The sequence below is a fragment of the Centrocercus urophasianus genome, unplaced genomic scaffold (assembly GCF_019232065.1).
Source record: "Centrocercus urophasianus isolate 14NV4802_14NV808 unplaced genomic scaffold, USGS_Curo_1.0 seq_10, whole genome shotgun sequence".
Taxonomy (NCBI): Eukaryota; Metazoa; Chordata; class Aves; order Galliformes; family Phasianidae; genus Centrocercus; species Centrocercus urophasianus.
The window spans coordinates 21,597,191-21,617,691 of record NW_024884142.1 but is presented as its reverse complement, the minus strand read 5'-3'; the positions used below and the strand labels follow the sequence as shown (position 1 = coordinate 21,617,691).

Sequence of the window (20,501 nt, the reverse complement as noted above, 5' to 3'; positions counted from 1 at the left end):
GCTGATCACTTCCCCTCTTTTGCTCCTACTTGCTTTTACCCACTGATACCCTTTTCTGTGGTGATATCCCAGAACTGCAAATGATGAGAATAAGTTTTGGCAATGTGCTGAGACTTGTTGCTGTTTTTGGTCTTCATCGTTTACTAGATGCCAGTTTCTTTTCTCTTATGACACTTCATCTGAGCCTGTGGGCGTCACAGTGGAGTAGAGTTATCTACAGATAACAAGGGATTATCATCTTCTCTGGAGAAGAAAGTGAAGAAGATGCAGCTCCACCATGCACAGTTGTTTTCAGTACTTAAGAATACAATCTCATGATTCCCTCCTCTGGTTTTGTCTGATTAGAGAAGCAATGATAGATGACATTAGACCTTAGCCAGAGGATGCAGTACTTCTTGGCAAGCCATAGCACTGCTTAATAAATGTGATAAGCAACACTATTTGTTATCTCACTATTTCACTATTAATTGTTCCAGGAAGCTTCCTGATCTATAAATGCTCTGGGTCACTGATACAATTATTTTGATTAAATAGCTATGTTTAGAACTTCATGTAAATACACCTGAAAATCTGCTTTAACTCACTGGAATTAAGTTGCTGGAAGAGAATTTATAGCAGCTTTCCAGTAGAATTGTACTCCTCATTTAGGTTGAGGAGAGAATGGATTATTTTTTTTTTTTTTTACCTAAAACCAACTTGATTTTTAATCATTAGCTCTTGTATGTTTTCTACTTGCAGCTTTATAAAATCAGAAGAGGAAAAACTAGACCTCAAGCACTATTATTTCTCTGTATGATACTTCTGTTGATAGTTCTTCATACAAGTTACATGATCTACAGTCTTGCTCCTCAATATGTAATGTATGGAAGCCAAAAATACTTGGTACAGGTAAGATGCAACGTGGCATGTGTTTTTTATTTACAAGTTTAGTCATACTTATGCAGATTTCTTAAATTGGGCTCATTCTTAGTTCTTAAAGAATTTTCTAGTCAGGTTTTTTCAGCTATTGCTGAAACTGCTTGGTACTGCATAAGCCTAAAATGGCTATACTGTGTATAATGTCACATAATTCCTTGCTAATCTCTACACAGTGCCAAACTTTGAATTATGCTTCATTTCTATTGGTAAGAGGCTGCAAGCTTCCTCTAGATTTTGAAGATAACATGAGTGATTGAAAGTAATGCTGCTTTCCACAGTTAATGTTCTCATGTATATTTGAGATGACAAAGATATAGCTTTGTACAGTAGAGGATATTCAGAAAGCATCTGAACATGCACTGATTAATCAAGTGTAAGGATCAGTTTTTTCAAGTTGTAAAACAGTTTGAATTGGAACAGGAATATTTGACTTTCCAGTAGTTTTCTTGCAAAACAGTCTTCCTCCTATCTTGGCTTTTTCTCTCTTGGCTATTTAAGTACTATCAAGTATATTGGAGGCTATCATCTAACTCTTATACCAGGTTGTAACTGTATTCAGTATCATCATTCAAGCCTAGCACTTCAATGGTTTCTTCATCACCAAGGATGAATTCCAAATTCTGTTTATGAAAACATAAGACTTTTAGATACAAAGTATTTTGCCCAGGCTTTCAAAGGGCATAACTTGTTCATTTCTTCTAAATGAAAGCAGAATTTTTTGTGTGAAACTATTCTTAAATGATAGCTTCTTTATGTACTGTTCAAAAATCTAAGTCCTTCTAAATGCATAAGTTCATCAAAGCTTCTTTTTTAAAAAAATAAACTAGTACTATACTGAAAAATGCTTATTTGAGGGAGTGTGGACTAACTTTATGTATTTACATAGAGTAATAAGACAATTGATGGCCAGCCAAAGAATGTCACAGCATTTGTAGTGAAAGACTGTGATGCAGATGCACCTGAAGGTAAGAAACTCGTTTCTTGTGTATACAGTAATATGAAGTGTGTGCATAGGTGTGTAATAAGGAGCTCACATTTTTTAATTTGATTTTGTACTCTAATGAGATTTTAACATACAGTTATGTCCAGAAAACATACTACTGACAACTTACTGAAGTTTAGTAGAAGCAGTTCAACGGTGTATTGCAGTTAACTTTAGTCTGTGTTTTAATATGTACGTAGAAGATCTTAATAAACTCAAGGCTGTGAATAGCTTAGCATTTTAGCATCCGAAATGTCATAGTGCATGTTTACTATCCAAACATTCAGTGAAATATTCTGTCAACATTTGTAATGTACTCAAGAAAATTAAGATCTGAACTTCTCAGTGCCAATTTGCAAATAAAGAGAATTTTGCAGTTAAGGTGTAAGTACAGCCTGTTCTTACAAGCAACAATACTTGAAGACCTTGACATTTTAGACTATTGTCCTGCAATTCTCTTAATTTCTCTTGTATCCAGTGTTATTAACCATCCCTTTTTGACTGCTCTTGTACTGTAGATAATATGGAGCTGTGAATAGTGACTAGCAAGCAGATGAATAATGAGGGAGCTTTTCCTGACTTTTCTATCTTTTGCGATCAGTTTTTGAGACCATTTCTGTAGATACCACTCTTTCTTGACACTGGCCTTGAGCTGGGAATTTCTTTAAGAAACCTAGCTAGCCAAGCTAATAATCTGGACTTTTTTCAGCACTTTCTCCTTTTTTCTTTTGCCCATAACCAATTCTTGAACCATTTGAATCAAAACAGGTGCTTCAATATTGATGCTGCAGTTTTAGGCCCCTATAAATTTTTGATTGTTTTGACCTTATTTAAAAGAAGTCAGCTCAGCCAAAGATATATGGCCTTCAGTATGGTTCATGTTTTTTCGTTGAAGCTCTCAGTTGTTTTCTCTGGCACTTTCAGCTTCTGTGTAGTAAGTTGAATTGAGTATGCTTTAATATACTTTAAAAAAAAAAAAGGTGTGTCTAATCGATACAAAAGACAGACAGTGCTCTTAAGTCTTCTATTCTCACCTTACCCACATTCTGTAAGTACTGAACCCCAACTTCTGGAACATCTTAGCGACTCCTCAGCTTCTGTTCTCATTTGTGTTATTGGGAAGGATGTTCTATTTTAAATGTTTGTAGTAGTGAAATTAACTGGATGTATGATCTGTTCTCAAGTTTTTGATCTTTTGCAGCGTATTTCCCATGTATGTACTCAACTCAAATTTAATATATTGGTTTCTATTCATATTTCTTTTGTCATCTACCATGAGTGGTGGATTTTTCTAGACTCCACTGAAATAAATTGTTCATTCACATTTTTGATAGCTGCTTTTAGCCATAATGTAGTCTGAGATGCTTTGATATATATATATATTTTTTTTTTTAGGGATGTAATGATTCAACTTGTATTGAAACTGCAATACTGCTAAAATTAACTCTTCTGTGGCAGAGTTCAGAAGAGTAAAATCAGTTGTCTTTGAAAATGAGATCACTTAGAAGTTTTTCTAGATCTTTCTTGTAAGCAGCTTCTCAGTTTGGTTAATACTTGCTGGAAGAAGAATGTACTCTGTCATTGATAAGCTCATTAGTCTTGACTTCTCTGGAGAAATTTGGGTTTGATCTTAATCAGACTTTCCTGTTAAATTTAAGGAAGTGAGATTGGGCTGAGAAGTAAGTTTCTTAAGTTCTACCTGTAGTTGGTGACATTCGTAAGTACTTTACCTACTATGATTTTTTTCCTAACTTTTTTTTGTGCAATGGAAACGATATAGCTGATGTGTAAAGCTTGATTTCTGATGTGCTTGAACACAAGAGTTGGCCTGTGTAAATGAAATGATGGCTTTAGTTTATTAACATCATTGCAGTAGGTATCTTTGAGTCATGCTCTCCTTCTTAATTGGAAAGAGGAGATGCAGGTATTGACATGCTGTCCTGTGCGAGCCTAATCTAAGTAGAGGGTGAGTTGATTTTTTTTAGATGTGAATACTAATGTGATCCAAAGGGTATAGTAGAATTCTATATCTATACATGCAGTCAGGTTGCTAAGGTCATACTATAGATGAAAAAGTAAAAAACAGTAAATCTGTTAATGAAAGCCATTCACTATTTCACCTAGTTGACTGGGCTGCATTAAAAAGGTGAAATGTAATATTGCCTATGAAATATCTGCTATTTTAATGTCTGAAGGTAATTTAGTGGAAGAACTGGTTCAGATCTACGTGATAGCTAGAATATGTTATAAGACATTTGTATCAAAGTTAGGAACTGGATTTTTAATGTTCTTTTTATAGGAATACTAGATGCATAGTAAGCACAGATGTAATGAACTTTAGAAGTGGTGACAAGCACTTTTTTTTATTGACCGCTTTGCTGCTAGGGCTTTATCTTATGAAAACCACTGAACTAGAGCTAAGTGCAAATATTGATTTGTCGTCTCAGTGCTCATTGTATTGTTTTTCTTGACTGAATTCATTCTGTTTTTCCTTAAAGCTATAACCTTTTACTGATTGATAGATACACCTATAGCTTCAGCTCAATTTTACTGAATACTTGGATACTGCAGACATCATGACTACTATATTTACACTATTTCTCAGGTGGTAGAAAAGATTGGATCTTGTTTAAGCAGCTAATACTCAAACTTAAGTACTGTTAGAACTTAAATATTTGGGACTGTTTTCTATACGTGCTTGCTTCATACTGGCGTTCACTTCGAGAGGTATGATTGTCTTCCAAAAAAATGAGAAGGATGAAATACAATATTAGTACAGAAAAGTAAAGTATTTAGACTTAAATATGTAATTTATAGATTCAATTACTGTTTGATTTCATACATTAAACCTTGTTATTTCCTTAAATTATTTATGAGGCAACTTGCTGTATACTGGATGCCATAGTCTATGATAGCACAACCTCAGACAAATAGACAAACCAGAAGTAATAGAAAGAACTATCTTCTATCTCAATAAAAACACTTTTTCTTAGTTGTGCTTCAATACTTTGTGCAAAAGACTTGTTCTGGTTAATACACAATTTCTTGTAAAGCTTTTAAAATGGTCTTTGGGACTGTGAATTGCCTATTTCTTGTATGCAAAAGAAACATTATTTTTGTTTGCGGTTGAGCAAAGATCTCACATGTTGTTCTTAAGGACTAATGCTGGCCGAAGTCTAATGCTAGCTGGGTCTACAGTTCTTTAAGATCAAAAAAGGCTTAATTATGTGATTAAGAACTTTGCTGCTGTACTAATGAACTGAAAATGTGATATAGGTTAAACTCAACTGGTTAACAGGGCTTACTGTAAATAATGTAAATGAACAATGATTCAACTGAAAGCTTTAATCCCAGTCTTCCTATCCTTGATTGTGTGATGTTATAAACAGTGTCTGCCTCTTGTTAGGTCAGAAGTCATGAAAGTGTTTGTATAATACAGGAAGCACTGTTCACTTTAAGTGTATAGCATGCTATGAATAATCTTGATTTGGATTTCCTGCTTCACTTAATTGGTGAAATGAGGCTTTTCTGAGATCCGTTAAATGCTGGGCAAAGTCTATCTGCTGAGTTTTTTCCATAGACCTGCGCTGACTTGAACTGTTATTTATGGAGAGAAATGGCAAACAAACAAACAAACAAAAACAACATCTCAGGCTTAATCTGAGCAGACCTTACTGTGCTCATTAGGTATGTGTTTTCTTCTCAGACTGTCCTGTCATCTGGCAGTCAAATGCAGGTTTTATACTGGCCTGAATAAATAGATTTAAAAAATAGAGTTAGGCCATAAGTTATAAGGAAGTTCCAGGTGGGAATGCCAAATGGGAGTGCGTTCTGTTTATTATTTAAATATAGAAGTCCAGGAGATGTGTGGGGTGGAGGTTGTGTGAAGCTTTCTCATGTGTATATTGAAGAATATACTACTTCTGAAGAATCCTAGACTATAGATGACACCAGTTGGTGGATTTAACTGAATTTTTGAAGGCAAAAAGAAATCACAAAGCCTGAACAGGAGGAGGCTTTTAGGAAGAACTTGATCCTTTCTTCTGTTAATTTTCTGAGTGACCTAACCTGGTGCTTTGCCCTCAGTCTCTAGTTATATCTTACACTATGGAACTTCTCCGTAATCATGACAAATCAATTTAAGTAAGCACCATGATGCATGTTTGACTCCAGACAGTCCTATTTATCAGCTGTAATTAGTGGAGTAGCTAAAACTCAATAAATAGTATCTGAATTATCAGATAGTCATGACTGGGCTAAAGTCAGCTGTATGTATGATAGAGACAGAAGATGTCAAAGGATGGGAACTTGTTTTGAGAGCATCATTAGTGCCAGAATTTCTAATCACATCCAGATTTTATTTAAAATTTGGCATTGGGACACTTAAATTTAACTCTTTAATGATATTCATAACTTCCTTTGTTCTCTAGAGAATAATACAGGTATTCCAACACTGATATTTGATCTGCTTTTGTAGATGCCTCTATGTATTAACTGGCTATGAAGTTATCCTAAGGACAGAAGTGTTTCATGTGAAGGCATTAAAGGATCAAGATCAGTCTGCTAAAATATCAAATGCTTTCTTCAAATCTTTTTCCATGTAGATGGAAAGGATAGGTAAGGTAGAGAAAGTATGAAAATAAAAGTAAACAAAATGAGAAAAATTAAGTTAATGCTGAAGGTCAAGTGGTGTAGTGTAGTTTCAGGGAACTTGAGCTAGTGCAAGATGAAGTTTGTGCGAAGTTGATACTGTTAAAGGAGGTAGGTGGCTAATCAGAAGTGCTTTGATTAAAGTGAAAGTGATAGTTTATGCTGTTCATTGATTCCTTGCTTTCTGGAATCTTGCATCTATGCTCATATCTAGGATATTGCCTTCAGAGTTAATACTTATCTTTATGATCTTTAAAATAGGAATTGATAGCTGTGAGTTACTTTAAATGTGTTCGGAGAAGATTTCCAGAAAATAGCTCTTGCAAATGATCAAATTAAGTCTGTGATTTAAAAACAGGGAATTACATTTGTATGATCTGTGCACAAATACCTCAGGACAGTTTTTGTGATTAACATAAATGTCATATACAATTTTATATCTAGTTTCTCTGAAACACAGAATGCACCTTTCACTTTTGCAGGTTGATCGCAATAATTGACTGCTTCCCTGTAGAAGGATGTGATCTCTGGAATTAACATTGTTACAGATTTCAGTCATTGGTTAATACTGTCTTTTTACTAGATCCATGTCTATTCTGCACTTAAATATGCATGTATTAACACGCACTTAATGTATGTTAAATCATCCTTCAAAGCTGGTGAAAAAAGAGATTAATGGTTTTAGCTCTTTGAATCTCTTTAAAATGTTTCTCTCTATTCTGTTAAAGGTGCCAAGATCTGCATATATTATGATTCTGTGTAACCTAAAATAGAAACTGTGTAGCTGGGTGCTGTTTTTCATTGTAGTGCCACAGCTTTAAGATCTCCGAATCTAAAATGATGAGGAAAAGTATTCATAGGCTTCTTCAATGTATACGGAAAAAAGTAATGAGAATTTGCCTATATTTAGTTAAAGTTTGCTCATATTTTATTCTCTAAGATCAAATACCCTTTTTCTACAACTGTCCCAAACTTCTTGTTCATATTTACGACTTTTCTTCCTCAAAAGTCAAATTTAAGCAATGGCTGTGTGACTCAAATGATTTGATAGGACTACATTCTCAGTGTTAAGAAATATAGCTGACTATTGACTTTACTAGTTAACTCTTTTTCTTTGCTTTTTAAAACAAAATCCTGGAGGATCTAATTGGAAGCCTCTTTAATCCATCAAATCCTGCTAGCACTGCTGGGACTTGCAAGTTTTTGAACTGTTCAATATAAATATAGTGTCTAATTATCAAAGTTGTATGATGGCAACAATACCCGTATCAGACTGATTCGTGTTTTTTACATTTTCTGTTTCTGTCTAGAGTTATATCAGGTTGAGTTGAGTTTAATTTGCAGATATCCAATATAAGGTAACCGATCTATAGCTTGAGTTGCTGAAAAAGCAGAAATGGCCTTCTAAATGTTAAGGTGCTCTAAATAGCTTACTTGATGCTTCAGTGATACTGTTTCACTAATTCTTGTTTAGAGCTAATAAGTATTTTTGAGGGAATATTATTCCATCTGAAACAAGCTTTCTCAGAATTTAGGTATCTACTGGAACACTGCTAATTTCATTTTGAGTGTTTGCAAAAACTTGAGTATCTTCCAATGGGGAACACTTAGGAAGTGTTTACTACTGAGCACTTAGGAAGTTGATATTCCTTCTTTTTCTGCTGACTGTGAGCCATGTTGCAGGTTCTCTAATTCCTGTTTTCCTAGCTGCTGACTCCTTAACTTGTTAAATTTTTTTCTTTGACAGAGTTTGAACTAGCTTTGGAATCATCAGCTCCGGTTGGAAAGAGTAGTTTTTGGATTAGAACCAAGCCTCTTCTGCTAGACTTGTGTGGTGTCCATGGTTCCCTTTTAGCTGCTATCTCACTAATGCTCCAGCTAAACACAGGATTAGATCTATATTTTAAGTCTCTAGATGGTTGCAATTTGTTTAACATCTGGGTGATTTATGTCTTACATTTTTGTTGTGTATTTGTACTTTAAAGTTCTGTCAGTTTGAGTGGTCAGAAGCCTTGTGATTCATGTCTCTCTAAATGGAAAATTATCAGTACTTACATGCAGTCTGATGGAAAGTGTTTTCAGGTCTTTGCAGTATGTGAATGAACCAGTTTCCCAACATTCTTTTCCCTATTACAAGTAATCAGAAGTGTGAATTTGTTAAAGTTGACCATGAAGTTAGTATAGTAGTGGTGAAGGTCTGATATTTGCATCAGTGTGAAAGTTGAAGGAACAGTAACTCAAGTTTAAGCAATTTCTGTCAAGAGTCAGCTGAGAGAAAGGGACAATTGGTGTGTGATGCCACTGGTTATTGTAGCAGATGGACTTCTCTAATGAAACCAGAGGAGCAACAGCAGAGGGACTGGATTGTGGCCTGCAAAACAGTCTCAACAGCTGCAAGTACTAACTGTACATATGCTACAATAAAGAATAATATGGGACTGATGGTGGTAGCTCAGATGAGATATATGGCAGCTACTTTTCATGTAGAAACTGCTGAGTAACAGGCAACAAAAAGTCACTTTTTCCTTGTTTAACCATCTTTGATAAAAATTATATTTGTGACTTGTGGCTTTGTTATTACCACTCTGTAAATCTTTCCTTTGAAACCTGAGAAAGTGATATATAAAAATAGTTCTGAACATCAAACTTCAGTGGCAGATTGAAGACCTGGAATAACCTTAACAGAAGCAGAAAAGTGTGTGAGTCTGGTAAGTTGCTAGCTCATAGGTACAAGGTGAAGAGGAAGCTTGCAATTAGAAAGTTGTGATAGACTTGCTTAAATCTGAGGATGCCTGAAGCTTATTTTATCTTCTCTATCTGAATGCTTTGGTCTGTTAGCAAAGCTGGAACTTGAAACAAGTCCACGTTCTGTTTCTTTAGTGGAATATTTAAATTTTAATACTTGATCCCTGTTTCCACTGTTATGTGTAAACAAATGTTTTTAACTGTGAGAAACAGTTGTGTGTCTCAGGATACTTTCCAGGGCTGTAACATTTCTTCCATCTGGTGGTCAAAAGAGATTCTGATCACTCAACATGAAACCTTACCAGAAGTGAAAGTTTTGCTGTTCTCTTGAGAGAAATGAATTGGACATATCACAGGATGATAAATATGACTATGGGTCTCTTACACTGTTGGATGTCCCTTGATTTCTTACCTACTTGCAATGTGTTTTTTGTGGGCCGTCATCTTACACAGTTTCTTTGTATAGATTAAGGTACTTAGTACTTACTGACCAAAATATTTGGTCAGTTTGGTTATTATAAATTGACTAAATTTTCTTATTTCCCTAGTGAAATGCTGAGTTGCAAGACAAAACATAGTAGCAGGACTTTTCATTATGCTCTGTAGCCACAGATTAGCCTATGCTGCTTTAGTGTTTCTGTAGTTTTTCTCATGGTCTGAATTAAACCATATAACTTGTCTAGGATGAGATATCCAATTAATAAGTTCTTTTTATTTTGGAGTTTGCAACACATTACTTATATTGCTGAGATATTGCCGTATATTTAACAAAATGTTTTTTCAGAGCCCTTAGTCTACCTTAGTGACATCCTTTATGCAATGCGCTAAATGGATAGTTGAGTGATTCCAAGAAAAAAACTTTTGCTATTATAGCTTTTTCAAATCAATCCACAGGCTGCTTCATTTTCTGGTGCTGTACATTCTAAGTAAAAAAATGTTTCTCTGAGACCACTTTTAAAACTGAGATCTCTGCCCTCTCCTACTCAGTTCATAGGAATTGTAGTATTTTTCTCATTTTTATCAGAAGAATGTTTATATTGATACAACTTGTATGTTCCAGGTAACACTCAGAGATTTCCAGAAGTTCTATCAAGCAAGTATTTCATGAATTGCTGCATCCAGACCAACCATTCCTGCTGCAGTTATTTACCCTATTTGTCAAAATACAATTTAGCTCTTTGTTTCAGGAAAACCATAGTAAGATTAAGTGCTAGTGCTACAAATGCTGTTTAATGAAAAACTGACTTGGCCTGTAGGAATGTTGTTCATTCAGCAACATAAAATAATTGAGTCATATAAGCTTGAGTCATATAAGCTAAGTGAAGTATTCAGGAATGTTTCACACAAAGCACCATGGGAAGTAATATCTGGAAATGAGTGGAAGGCTAAGAAGAATGTTTGAGATTTCACAGTTGAAGTACTGCACCATGGATGTGTACTAACCATCATTCCATCTTACTTATCCAAGTTTTAAATTATTTAAATTAGGAGCAGTGGCATAGGCCAGGAAGTAATGTTGGTAAGGATGAAATGTATGTTTTCCCCTTAATTACCATTTCTTCGTTGAAATCTCAACCCTTTTGGATCTTGGTAGATGATTAATGTCTACAGATGCATCAAACCCATTCTTGAAACTCAAGTTGCAAGTTGTACTGTTAGCAGCATCTGCTTTCTGCTGCAGAGCTTTTGTGTGGCTACAGGACCCTCTGAGATGTTTTTTGAGTACCTGAGGCCATGCCTTAGATGCTTGTATGATTTCTTTAATATACAGTGCATTCTAACATCACTAGGTTCTCTTCTAAGAGTGTATTTTTACCAAAATTAGGTCTGCTTGAAATCAGGACTTGACTATGTGTAGATGAAAACTGATTGAGACTGATAATGTCCATCCAAAATGCCATGTAAAGTGTTAGATGTTTGTGGTGTCCTTGTACATACCTTGATGTAATATGGATTATAACTAATTTGAGCATACAAGACAGAGATATGCTCCAACCCTCCAGCAGGATTGGGCAGAGCAGGTTGCTCAAGTCCATCTACTTGCTATAAATGTCTCCAACAGATGAATTCGAAAACCTGTGTGAAGTTGAAAACTTTGCCTGCTGAAATGAAGTTTTACTTGTTATCTGACAGGAATATTTCTTGCTGCAGCTTGTCTGTCATCCATTGTCATTTTGTTGTGCAGGTCGTTTTAAGAGTCTTTCCTTTTATTTTTAATCCTTTGCTACATAGCAGAGGTAGCAATAAGGCACACCTGCAACACCTTTACTCCAAGGTGAATGAACAAATCTTCATTATATGCCAGTGCTTTAGCTGTTTCAGTGTTTTTCTGTCAGACTTGCTCCATTGTGCCCCTGTTTCTCTTATACTAGGGAGTCTGAAGTATCACAAATGCAGTTCCAATTAGAGTTGAAAGAAGTAATCTCTTCCTTGGACTTGCTAGCTGTGTTCTTGTTAGTGAAGCATGATTTTTGGTTAGCTTTTTCAGTTGCAACTGCACGCTGGTAACTATGCTTCTGGCTTGTATACTAGGGCACTGGGGCATTTTCTTGTTGACTAAGTAGCTTTTGCAAAGTTGCAGACTTCATGCAGAGTTGTTGTACCTCATCAGTTTTTAGCCTGCACTGTTGCATGGTGTTACTTTGTTTAAGGTGGCAGTACTTCCCTTCTTTGTTGAACTTCAAGGATTATTTCAAGGGGCTGGAATATTACATTCCCTCAGAACAGTGTCCTTATTGTATAGTGTACTTGACCTCTGTTCTCTGCTATCTGTAATTTCATCTGGGCTTTTACTGTGGCTGTAGTCTATCAGTGTCCAGACCATTAACAAACAAATGAAGCCAGTGTCTACCTCAGTATTAACTCCTCCAAAGAATGTCAGTGTTGTGAAGTTCTGTGTTCACAGCTAGTATCTCTTCCCTAAAACTGTTTTTTAAATCCTTTTATGAAAGCTCACTATATTTTTAGATTCAGAAATGGTAGACTGTTACTATGACCTGTGCATTTCATTGCCTAAAATAATTGTGTAGACTTCAAGGTTTATATATTACACATTTCTTTATCCTTACAATTCAGTTCTAAGAAAAAGCCTTTGTTCGAGAATATAAGTAAATGGAGCTTAAGGGTTTAAAACTAATTCGCCAGGATCAAAACTTTCAGTGGATCTGACAAAACATAGTCAACTTCAGGTAATTGTGGCTGTTAGCAGTGTTGCTGGGCATCCTTTGTTTAAGAAGCTGTTCTGTTTTGAATCTTGATTTTTGGTTCTGTTGCTTGGTCAGCACTGTATAGTATGCTTTATTCTTAGCGATTAATTGCCTATCAAGCATGGTAGGTTTCCAGCCTTTGTTTACAGTGTTCACAGAGATCAAGGAATTGTCAGTAATATTCATGAATAACTATCATTCTTAACAATGTTTTTATCCTAATTCAGGTTATTCATCCACTTATTCTCAATTATCATTACAGGAATTTAAATGTCATTACGTCAGTGATGTTTTAGCTCAGAGAGAATTAACTAAAAGTTAGTTGAACTTCTGACAGATTCCATTGAGATGTTTTTCTCAAGGTCTAAGTGTTCTAAAATATTTATCATCTATTTAATACAGTTACTGTAGAGAGACATCTGAAAGTTTTTAGCTGCTTTTAATTGAAGTAACCAGCTGGAGAACTGCAGATGGTGTTGATAATACTACTTGCAATTGTGAAGCACCGTCATGCTAGAAGTATTTCTTGCTTTATTAGTAAAGTGCTAAATTATTATTATTCCTCCTTTTTCCATATGTACTACTGAAGGGTGTTAAGAGGGAAATAAAAGAATTGATCTCCATTCTTTGAAGAAAAATAGAGAACCAAGAAGGATTACTTTAGCAAAATTCCCCTTCCATTTCTATTTGCTTTTATTTGATAGTAAAGTCTTCTTTCTCTGCAAGAGATGTTTTACACTAGAGTGATTTGTAGAATGTCAGTGTTGTATGTCTAATATTTAATAGCTGTGAAATACCAGTTTAACTTTTTGTTAGTTAATGCTATCTCATAGCCTGTAAGGCAAATAGAGATCAGTGTGGTACACAAAGTAGTAGTTAAAACTAACAGAAGAATTTTAAATATTGTTAAGTATAAATCACTGAACTGTTAAAGGACAGGAATTTGTCAGTTTTGATAAAGGTATTCTAGGCACCACAGTTTTGGTCAGGGAGAAGGTCATCTGGGGATGGTCGAGCAGCAGGCCTTCCTGGTGAGGGCTATCCTTAACTCATACTAGTGAGCTGTGGTATGTGGTGGTGGTAAAGCAGCTTCTGGGGAATTCTGATTTGAGGTATTAAAGTGCATTTCTACTGCAGAATCTGCTTTGTATCTCCTTGTTGATACCAATTCATCCAAAAGAGAATGATTTTGCAATAGGATCTGTCAGAACAGCCAGTAATTAACATATCTGTCAAGTATCTGATGCTAATGGATTTACTTACATCAGCTTCTAGTGCCATCTGTATTCATGTTCAGTATCTCAAAATCAAATATCCCTCTCCTGTACCTTTTTGAGGAGTAGCATACTTGATTTAAGTAGGTGGAGTTATTTTTAAAAGCCGAATACCCTCTAAAAGTGCTGAACTGTTTTCCTATAAGAAAATTGGAATTAGCTGACTTCTATTTGTTCTGTGTTAACCATTACTATTTGCTTTCCTTTTAGATCAGTGTATTGTTACTCGTACATACCTTTTTCTTCATAAATTTTGGTTCTTCAGTGCTGTCTATTACTTTGGGAACTGGGCATTCATTGCAGTAAGTATTTTGATCTTGAGATAAAGATCACTGAAATTTGCGTAGTCATACTGCCATTCAGTTTTCCATCATTCAGTTTTCCATATGTTGTCCTTCAGTAAAAGTAATTTTACTAATTTGTGACTTGCAGGTCTTCTTAATTGGATTAATTGTATCATGCTGCAAAGGCAAGAAGTCGGTCATTGAGGGTGAAGTGGATGAAGATGATTCAGACATGAGTGATGATGAACTGTCAGCTTATTACTGTTGATAGCCTTTTGCCTTCAAGATAGGAACATGCAACTTAATATTTTGTTGAAAGTAATATCCCCATGGAATTGCTATCAAAATAAACATCCTTGCACCTGTAAAATAGAGGAAATAAGTATACTTCCTAACATGAGGTCAAAAAATGCTTGAAAGCGATCACTGTATCGGAGCAAATTGTGAAACTGAATTTGAATAATATAGAGAACTGTTTTATGACGTATCTGTAACTTTCTAATGTACAGTTTGATAAACTGACTGCTGTTATTTCATAACTCATGTTGTTTCTCTCTTGTGCTTTTTAAATATTTTCATACCAAACTTACAGAGCCCTGTTCTTTTTATTCAAGCTTATAAATAAAATCAGCTAAAATCCTACAAAACAGCTGGTATAAACATTGCTAGAAAAACTTGTGTTGAGTTTTCACTTTCAGGTGGATGCAATTTCTGCATGAGCATTGACATTTCTGGAATTTCTGTTTAAAACTATAGCTGGTAAGAAACTTTACTTAAAATAGGCCAGAGCCATGAACTTGAAGTAGCAAGTCCGTAGTATGTGAATAATGTCCTTTTCACTGTTATCACCACTAAGCTACGGTGGAATCCTCTAATAACTATGAGCTGTCTTTTTGGCCTTGTCAGAGGAAGTCATTAGTATAAATGACAATATTCAGTGTGGTTGCAGTGTGTTGGTATAGTTCAGTTCTGAAGATGCTGGCTGCCAGGCTTATAACCAATGAAAAAGTGAAGATCTCAACTTCTAATATTTTTTCTGTGACTTTTTCAATATTTAACATGGATGTTGCCAACTTGTTTACAAGCCTGTATTCATATGAACATAGTTCTTAAACATATTCATGTCTTTTTAAAGTAAGGTTAGTTACACTGTTACTGAGCTGTATTTTTGAGGCTGAAAATGTCTTCGCATACTCATTGGTGAAAAGTGAAAAGAAAATATTAGTACAGATTTCTAAACTTCTAATGCTAACTGAAGTTACAATTTAGAATATCTCTTTATAAGTCAAAATGACCATTATTAAACTGTGTGGAAATTAAGTTCTACTTGTTTGTGGACTCTTCAAAAATCACAGCTTGCTTTTTTTTTTTTTGAAATAGAGTATGCCTCTCCTTGCAGTTTTTCAGAACAGCAGAGTCCTGGGAACTGCTGAATTTGAATTCAGTTCCAGTATTGTAAGTCTTTTTGAGAGAGTTGCTTAGTCAATTTGTGGGTACTGGTAACAAATAGTGGACTCTTACTAAAAAATTCAGTTTTTTTTCCTGTAAGTATTCAGTGCCAACTACTGCAATATCCATGTTGATGTGGCAAACTGGAATGTAGATCCTGATCATAAGCTAAGCATATGTAGTCAAGACTGCTCAACTAATGGCAACAAATTTGTTTGCTACCAGTGAGACATTTTAAAGGTCAGATGAATTCAGATGTTGAGAGCAGGTACTGAAGCTTGATTAGGCATTCTGTGCTCCCTTAAACTAGAATGAGCTGAACTCTATTTAAACATGACCATGGGGAAACTTGCAGTGAATTATTTATAAGTAGTTCAAAGGAATCAAACAATGTGGAGCCTGATGCTGGATGTCTGGAAGCTCCCTACAAGCTACATCAAGAGGATATCAGCAATTTACAGCAAATGCTGTTTTGTGGGAATCCTGATGGGAAAGTTAAGTGAGCTAATATAAATAAAGTGAACTGCTCAAATGTTCTCATTTTGTAGCTTTCGTTGATATTTTCACCAGCACCTTTAACTGATAACTCTTTCTTTGCCTGTAGTATACACAGGTTTGTTTGCTAGTATTTCTGAATGTAAGACTGGATTTTGCAGAGTTACATCCATTCATTCTCATCTTCCCAATGGGGGAAATGGCTACTTATCTGGGGAAGATTGGCAGGAAGATGCTCCCTTCATATCATAAAGCTGCTTGTGAGCTTTATGCAGTCTGAGGCCAGGATACCTAACCTTTCCTAGACAATTATTGCTCTATTGGTATCTCCTGCTTTCATGACTTTCATTTCCCATTTCTAGGTTTTTCTCAATCTATCCTGCTTTCAGTAGGCTGTGTGCAGTAGTACACTGATCAGCCTTTGACCTTGTGGCATTCTTTCAACTCTTGGGGGATTCAGTAAGTACCACCTACTTGACCAGGTGTTACTAAATTTTTACAACTGGCCCAATACTACTTCACTTACAGCTATTGAGAAGCAGCCTTTCTCACTCCATGAGAATTTGGGAGGTTTTTCAGATGCTTGCTTTTATCTACTGTCACACAAGCAACAAATGATTGTCAGCACTCATAATCTAAGCTATTTTCATGTTGTAGAGTTTCTCTAGAGTTCAATGAATATTTTGACTGCATGCACTGCTATACTATGTGCTGTTGTAATTTTCATGAGTATACACTCAGGAATTCATTTGTTTAGCATTTCTTTCATGCAGTGGAAACTTGACATGTTCAGCAGTGCTGTGCCTTGTTAAATGAGCTGGAGACGCTGATGAAGTTTGTGGTAAAGTCAGCAGCTGGATTTGCTTGTCACAGTAAAGAAGGCTAGTAGTGAAATGCAGTGTAGCTCTGACTTAAAATACGTATTATTAATCAATATTTGTGGCAACTTTAAGAAATGGAACTTCCAATAAAATTTTTCCTTGTTGTTTTGTGCTGTTTTCTGTAAAATACTTAAAAGTCAAGTGATGAATTGCTTTTCCACAAGTTTATTCCTTCTGTGGCTGCTTGTCTAATTTTGTTGATAAAATTGAGTCATTTGACTGCTAGCTGTGAAATGACCATCCAGAGGTTTTTTTGCAGTTTTGAGCAAGTTTAGCTTTTTCAGATATAAAACAGTATTTCATGTTAGATGTTTTCTTATCAAGTTTCAAAGATCAATTTTTGTCTATACTAAACTCACATAAAATAGTAGTATCAGAATTGTTTTGCTGAGTATATGAATATTTCAGATTTATTTGTGTGAGCTCTTGATAGGTGTAGTGCTCTGGTCAGATCTAGTTTGTTTTTGTTTTTCGAATCACTTTTGTGTTTGGGGCTTGTGAATGTTTAAAAGCTACTAGTAAGCCTTAAATCATTCTGAAGTATTAAATAATTGTCACCAAAATTGTTTAATAGAATTTGGCAGCACTGCCTGCTACTTATTCTGTAGTCTACCTAAAACTGCAAAACATAAATACAGTAAAGACTATAGTAGGCTGTTATTCATTTTAGCTAAAATGACACAGCAGATCTGTCCAGCAGATTAACTGATGATTGTTACAATCTAGTGAAAATATTTCCCTGCTTCAGAGTGCAAAGCAAAATTATATGATTTTTGTATTTTTGCTGCCCCTTTTAACTCCTAGTGAAGTTTTACTTTCATTGAAGATGTGAGGTTGATGTCAAGGCCTTAATGGATAAGAAATTGGTTGGATGGTTGTACTTAGAGGGCTGTAGTCAATGGATCTGCATCCAGGTGGAGGCCAGTCATTAATGGTGTCCCCCAGGGGGTCTGTCTCTACACCAGTGCTCTTCAGCATCTCTCTGTCAGTCACCTGGGTAGTGGGACTGAATGCACTCCAAGCAAGTTTGCTGAGGAGCTCCAAGCTGAGTGGGCTCAGTTAATATGACAGAAAGAAGGGATACTGTCCAGAAGGCCCTGGGCATGCTTGAGAAATAGGCCCACATAAAATGAATTGAGGTTCAACAAGGCTAAGTGCAAGCAGTTGCTCTTGGATTGGAGAAATCCGAAGTATGTGTGCTGACTAGCAGAACAGCTCATTGAGAGCAGCCCTTCTGAGAAGGACTTGGGGGTTCTGGTGGGTGAAAAGCTGGACATGAGCTAGTAGTGTGCACCTGCAGCCCATAAGGCCAATAATGTCCTGGGCTGCTTCAAAAGAGGAGTGGCCAACAGGAAAATGGAGGCAATTGTCCCTCTCTTTTCTGCTCTCACATAGCTTTATTGAGAGGGTTGCATCCTGGCCTGAGGCCCCCAGCACAAGAAAGATAGCTGTTTGAACAGGTCCAGAAGAGCGCTCTGAAGATGTTCAGAGGTCTGGAACAGCTCTTCTACAAAGACAGGCTTAGGGAGCTGGGCTTGTTCAGCCTTGTGGGGGCTCCAAAGAGACTTCACTGTGGCCTTCCAATACTGGACAGGCTCAAGAAGTGGGCCTGAGAGTGCAAGATCTTGCGCATTGGTTGTGACAATCTCCACTACCAATACAAGATGGGGGATGAAAGGAATAATTGAGTACAGCCCTGCCAAAAACAGGTACTGGTGGAGAGCAAGATGAACACAAGACAACTATGTGCCATGATCTCAGAAAGCCAACTGGAAAGCCAGCCTGGACTGCATCAGAAGCATGGCCAGCAGGTTGATGGAGGTGATCCTGCCCCTGTGTTCTCCACTGATGAGACTTCACATGGTATACTGTGTATAGATGTGGAGTCCTCAGCTCAGGAGTGATATGGACCTGTTGGCACATGTTTAGAATCAATCCAAAGGCTGAAGCAATTCTCCTACAAGGGCGGGCTGTTCAGTCTGGAGAAGAGTCTATGCTGGGGCGACCTGATAGAGGTTTTTCAGTATCTGGAGGAGGGCTGTAACAAAGAAGGGAATAGATTCTTTAGTGAAGTCTGTTGTGATAGGATAGGGGAAAGTGGTTTCAAACTTAAAGAAAGGAGATTTAGATTGAATGTGTGTGTATGTATTTGTGTGTATATATATATATATATATATATAACATATATATATATATGTTAAGGGTGATGGGGCACTGGAATAGGTTGCCCAGAGAGGTGGTGGATGCCCTATCCCTGAAGACATTCATGCTGGAGGGGGCTCTGAGCAACCTGGTGTAGCTGTAGATGTCTCTGTTCAGGACAGGGGAATTGGACTAGGTGATCTTTAAGAGTTCATTCCAACTCAAATGATTTGATGTGGTGAGGCATTGGAACAGGCTGCCCAGAGAAGCTGTGGATGCCCCATCCTGGGAGGTGTTTAAGGATGGGTTGGATGGGCCCCTGGGCAAACTGGTTTAGTGCCTGATTTAGTGGTTGTTAACCTTGCCCATGGTAGAGGGTTAGAAGTTCCCTTCTAACCCAAGCCATTCTACGAACTTAAGGTTTTGTGCTTGAAACAATAAATTTGGTAGGTGGAGTGCACCTGTAGTAATCATTATACGCAAAACATTCACTTAATTCTTGGGTAATGTCATAGTACAATGAACTCTTTCAGTGCTCTTGCTTTGCTTATAAACTGTCAGTGTAGACATAGCCATTAATATTTTTTGAGATGTCTTCTACTGTTTAGAATGTATCTTGGGGCTCATAGCTATTTTGTTATCTGACTTTCTCAGTGCGAGTTCCTGAATGGTATGGTGGCTTAGAACTGAATTTGAAGAAACTTTGCCCACCTGCAAAAACTATTAAATTGATTATTCCAAAAATACTGATGGCTACTGGCATGCAAAGCATAGTTACAGTTGAAGTTTAAAAAACACATTGAGAGATTGAGCATGGAATGTAACTTGTCTGTATGTAAGTAGATGCTCAACCTGTTCTGACAGCTCTAGGACAGTGAAGCTTCAGTATGAAAAGGAAATAAAACATAGCTTGTGACATTAAGTAGGGGGAAAAATGATTCATCCCTTCCTGAATTCAAGTCTAAAATGATTTGAAACACTCAAGCTGTAGCATTCTTCAGGCTCTCTTAGAGTGAAATTTCCAGATGGAGATCAGTGGCAAGCAATGTTCCTCAAGGCCACTACCAGGACCAATGCTCCTTAATGCCTCCAAATACACCCTCAGAAAGTCTGCAGCTGACACCAAGCTGTGGTGAACCTCCTGAGGTCCAACAAATTCAAGTGCAAAGTCTTGCACATGGGTCATGGCAAACCACCACTAATAGTGCAAGCTGAGGGATGAAATGATGGAGCACATTCCTGCTGGAAGGGCTTGGAGGGAAGTACTGGTGGATGGTAAGCTGGATATGAGGCAATAATGTGTCCTTGCAGCCCAGAAAGCCTATTGTGCACCAGAGAGTCTGTTGTGATAGGACAGGGGAAAATGGTTTCAAACTAAAAGAGGGGAGATTTAGATTGGATATAAGAACAAATATATGTGTGTGTGTGTGTATATATATGTGTATATATATATATATATATTTGTGTTAAGGGTG

General features: G+C 36.5%; 1 protein-coding gene across 1 annotated transcript in view; it reads left to right on the top strand.

Moving 5' to 3' along the window:
• The window catches only part of LMBRD1 (LMBR1 domain containing 1), a 67,408-nt gene extending 51,364 nt beyond the window's left edge, over positions 1 to 16,044 (top strand). The window contains exons 13-16 of the mRNA XM_042812087.1: positions 739 to 888; positions 1,805 to 1,883; positions 13,986 to 14,077; positions 14,208 to 16,044. Coding sequence (XP_042668021.1) covers positions 739 to 888; positions 1,805 to 1,883; positions 13,986 to 14,077; positions 14,208 to 14,327 — 441 coding nt within the window. The 3' untranslated portion in view covers positions 14,328 to 16,044. The remainder of the gene's footprint in view (positions 1 to 738; positions 889 to 1,804; positions 1,884 to 13,985; positions 14,078 to 14,207) is intronic.
• The last annotated feature ends 4,457 nt before the right edge of the window (positions 16,045 to 20,501 follow it).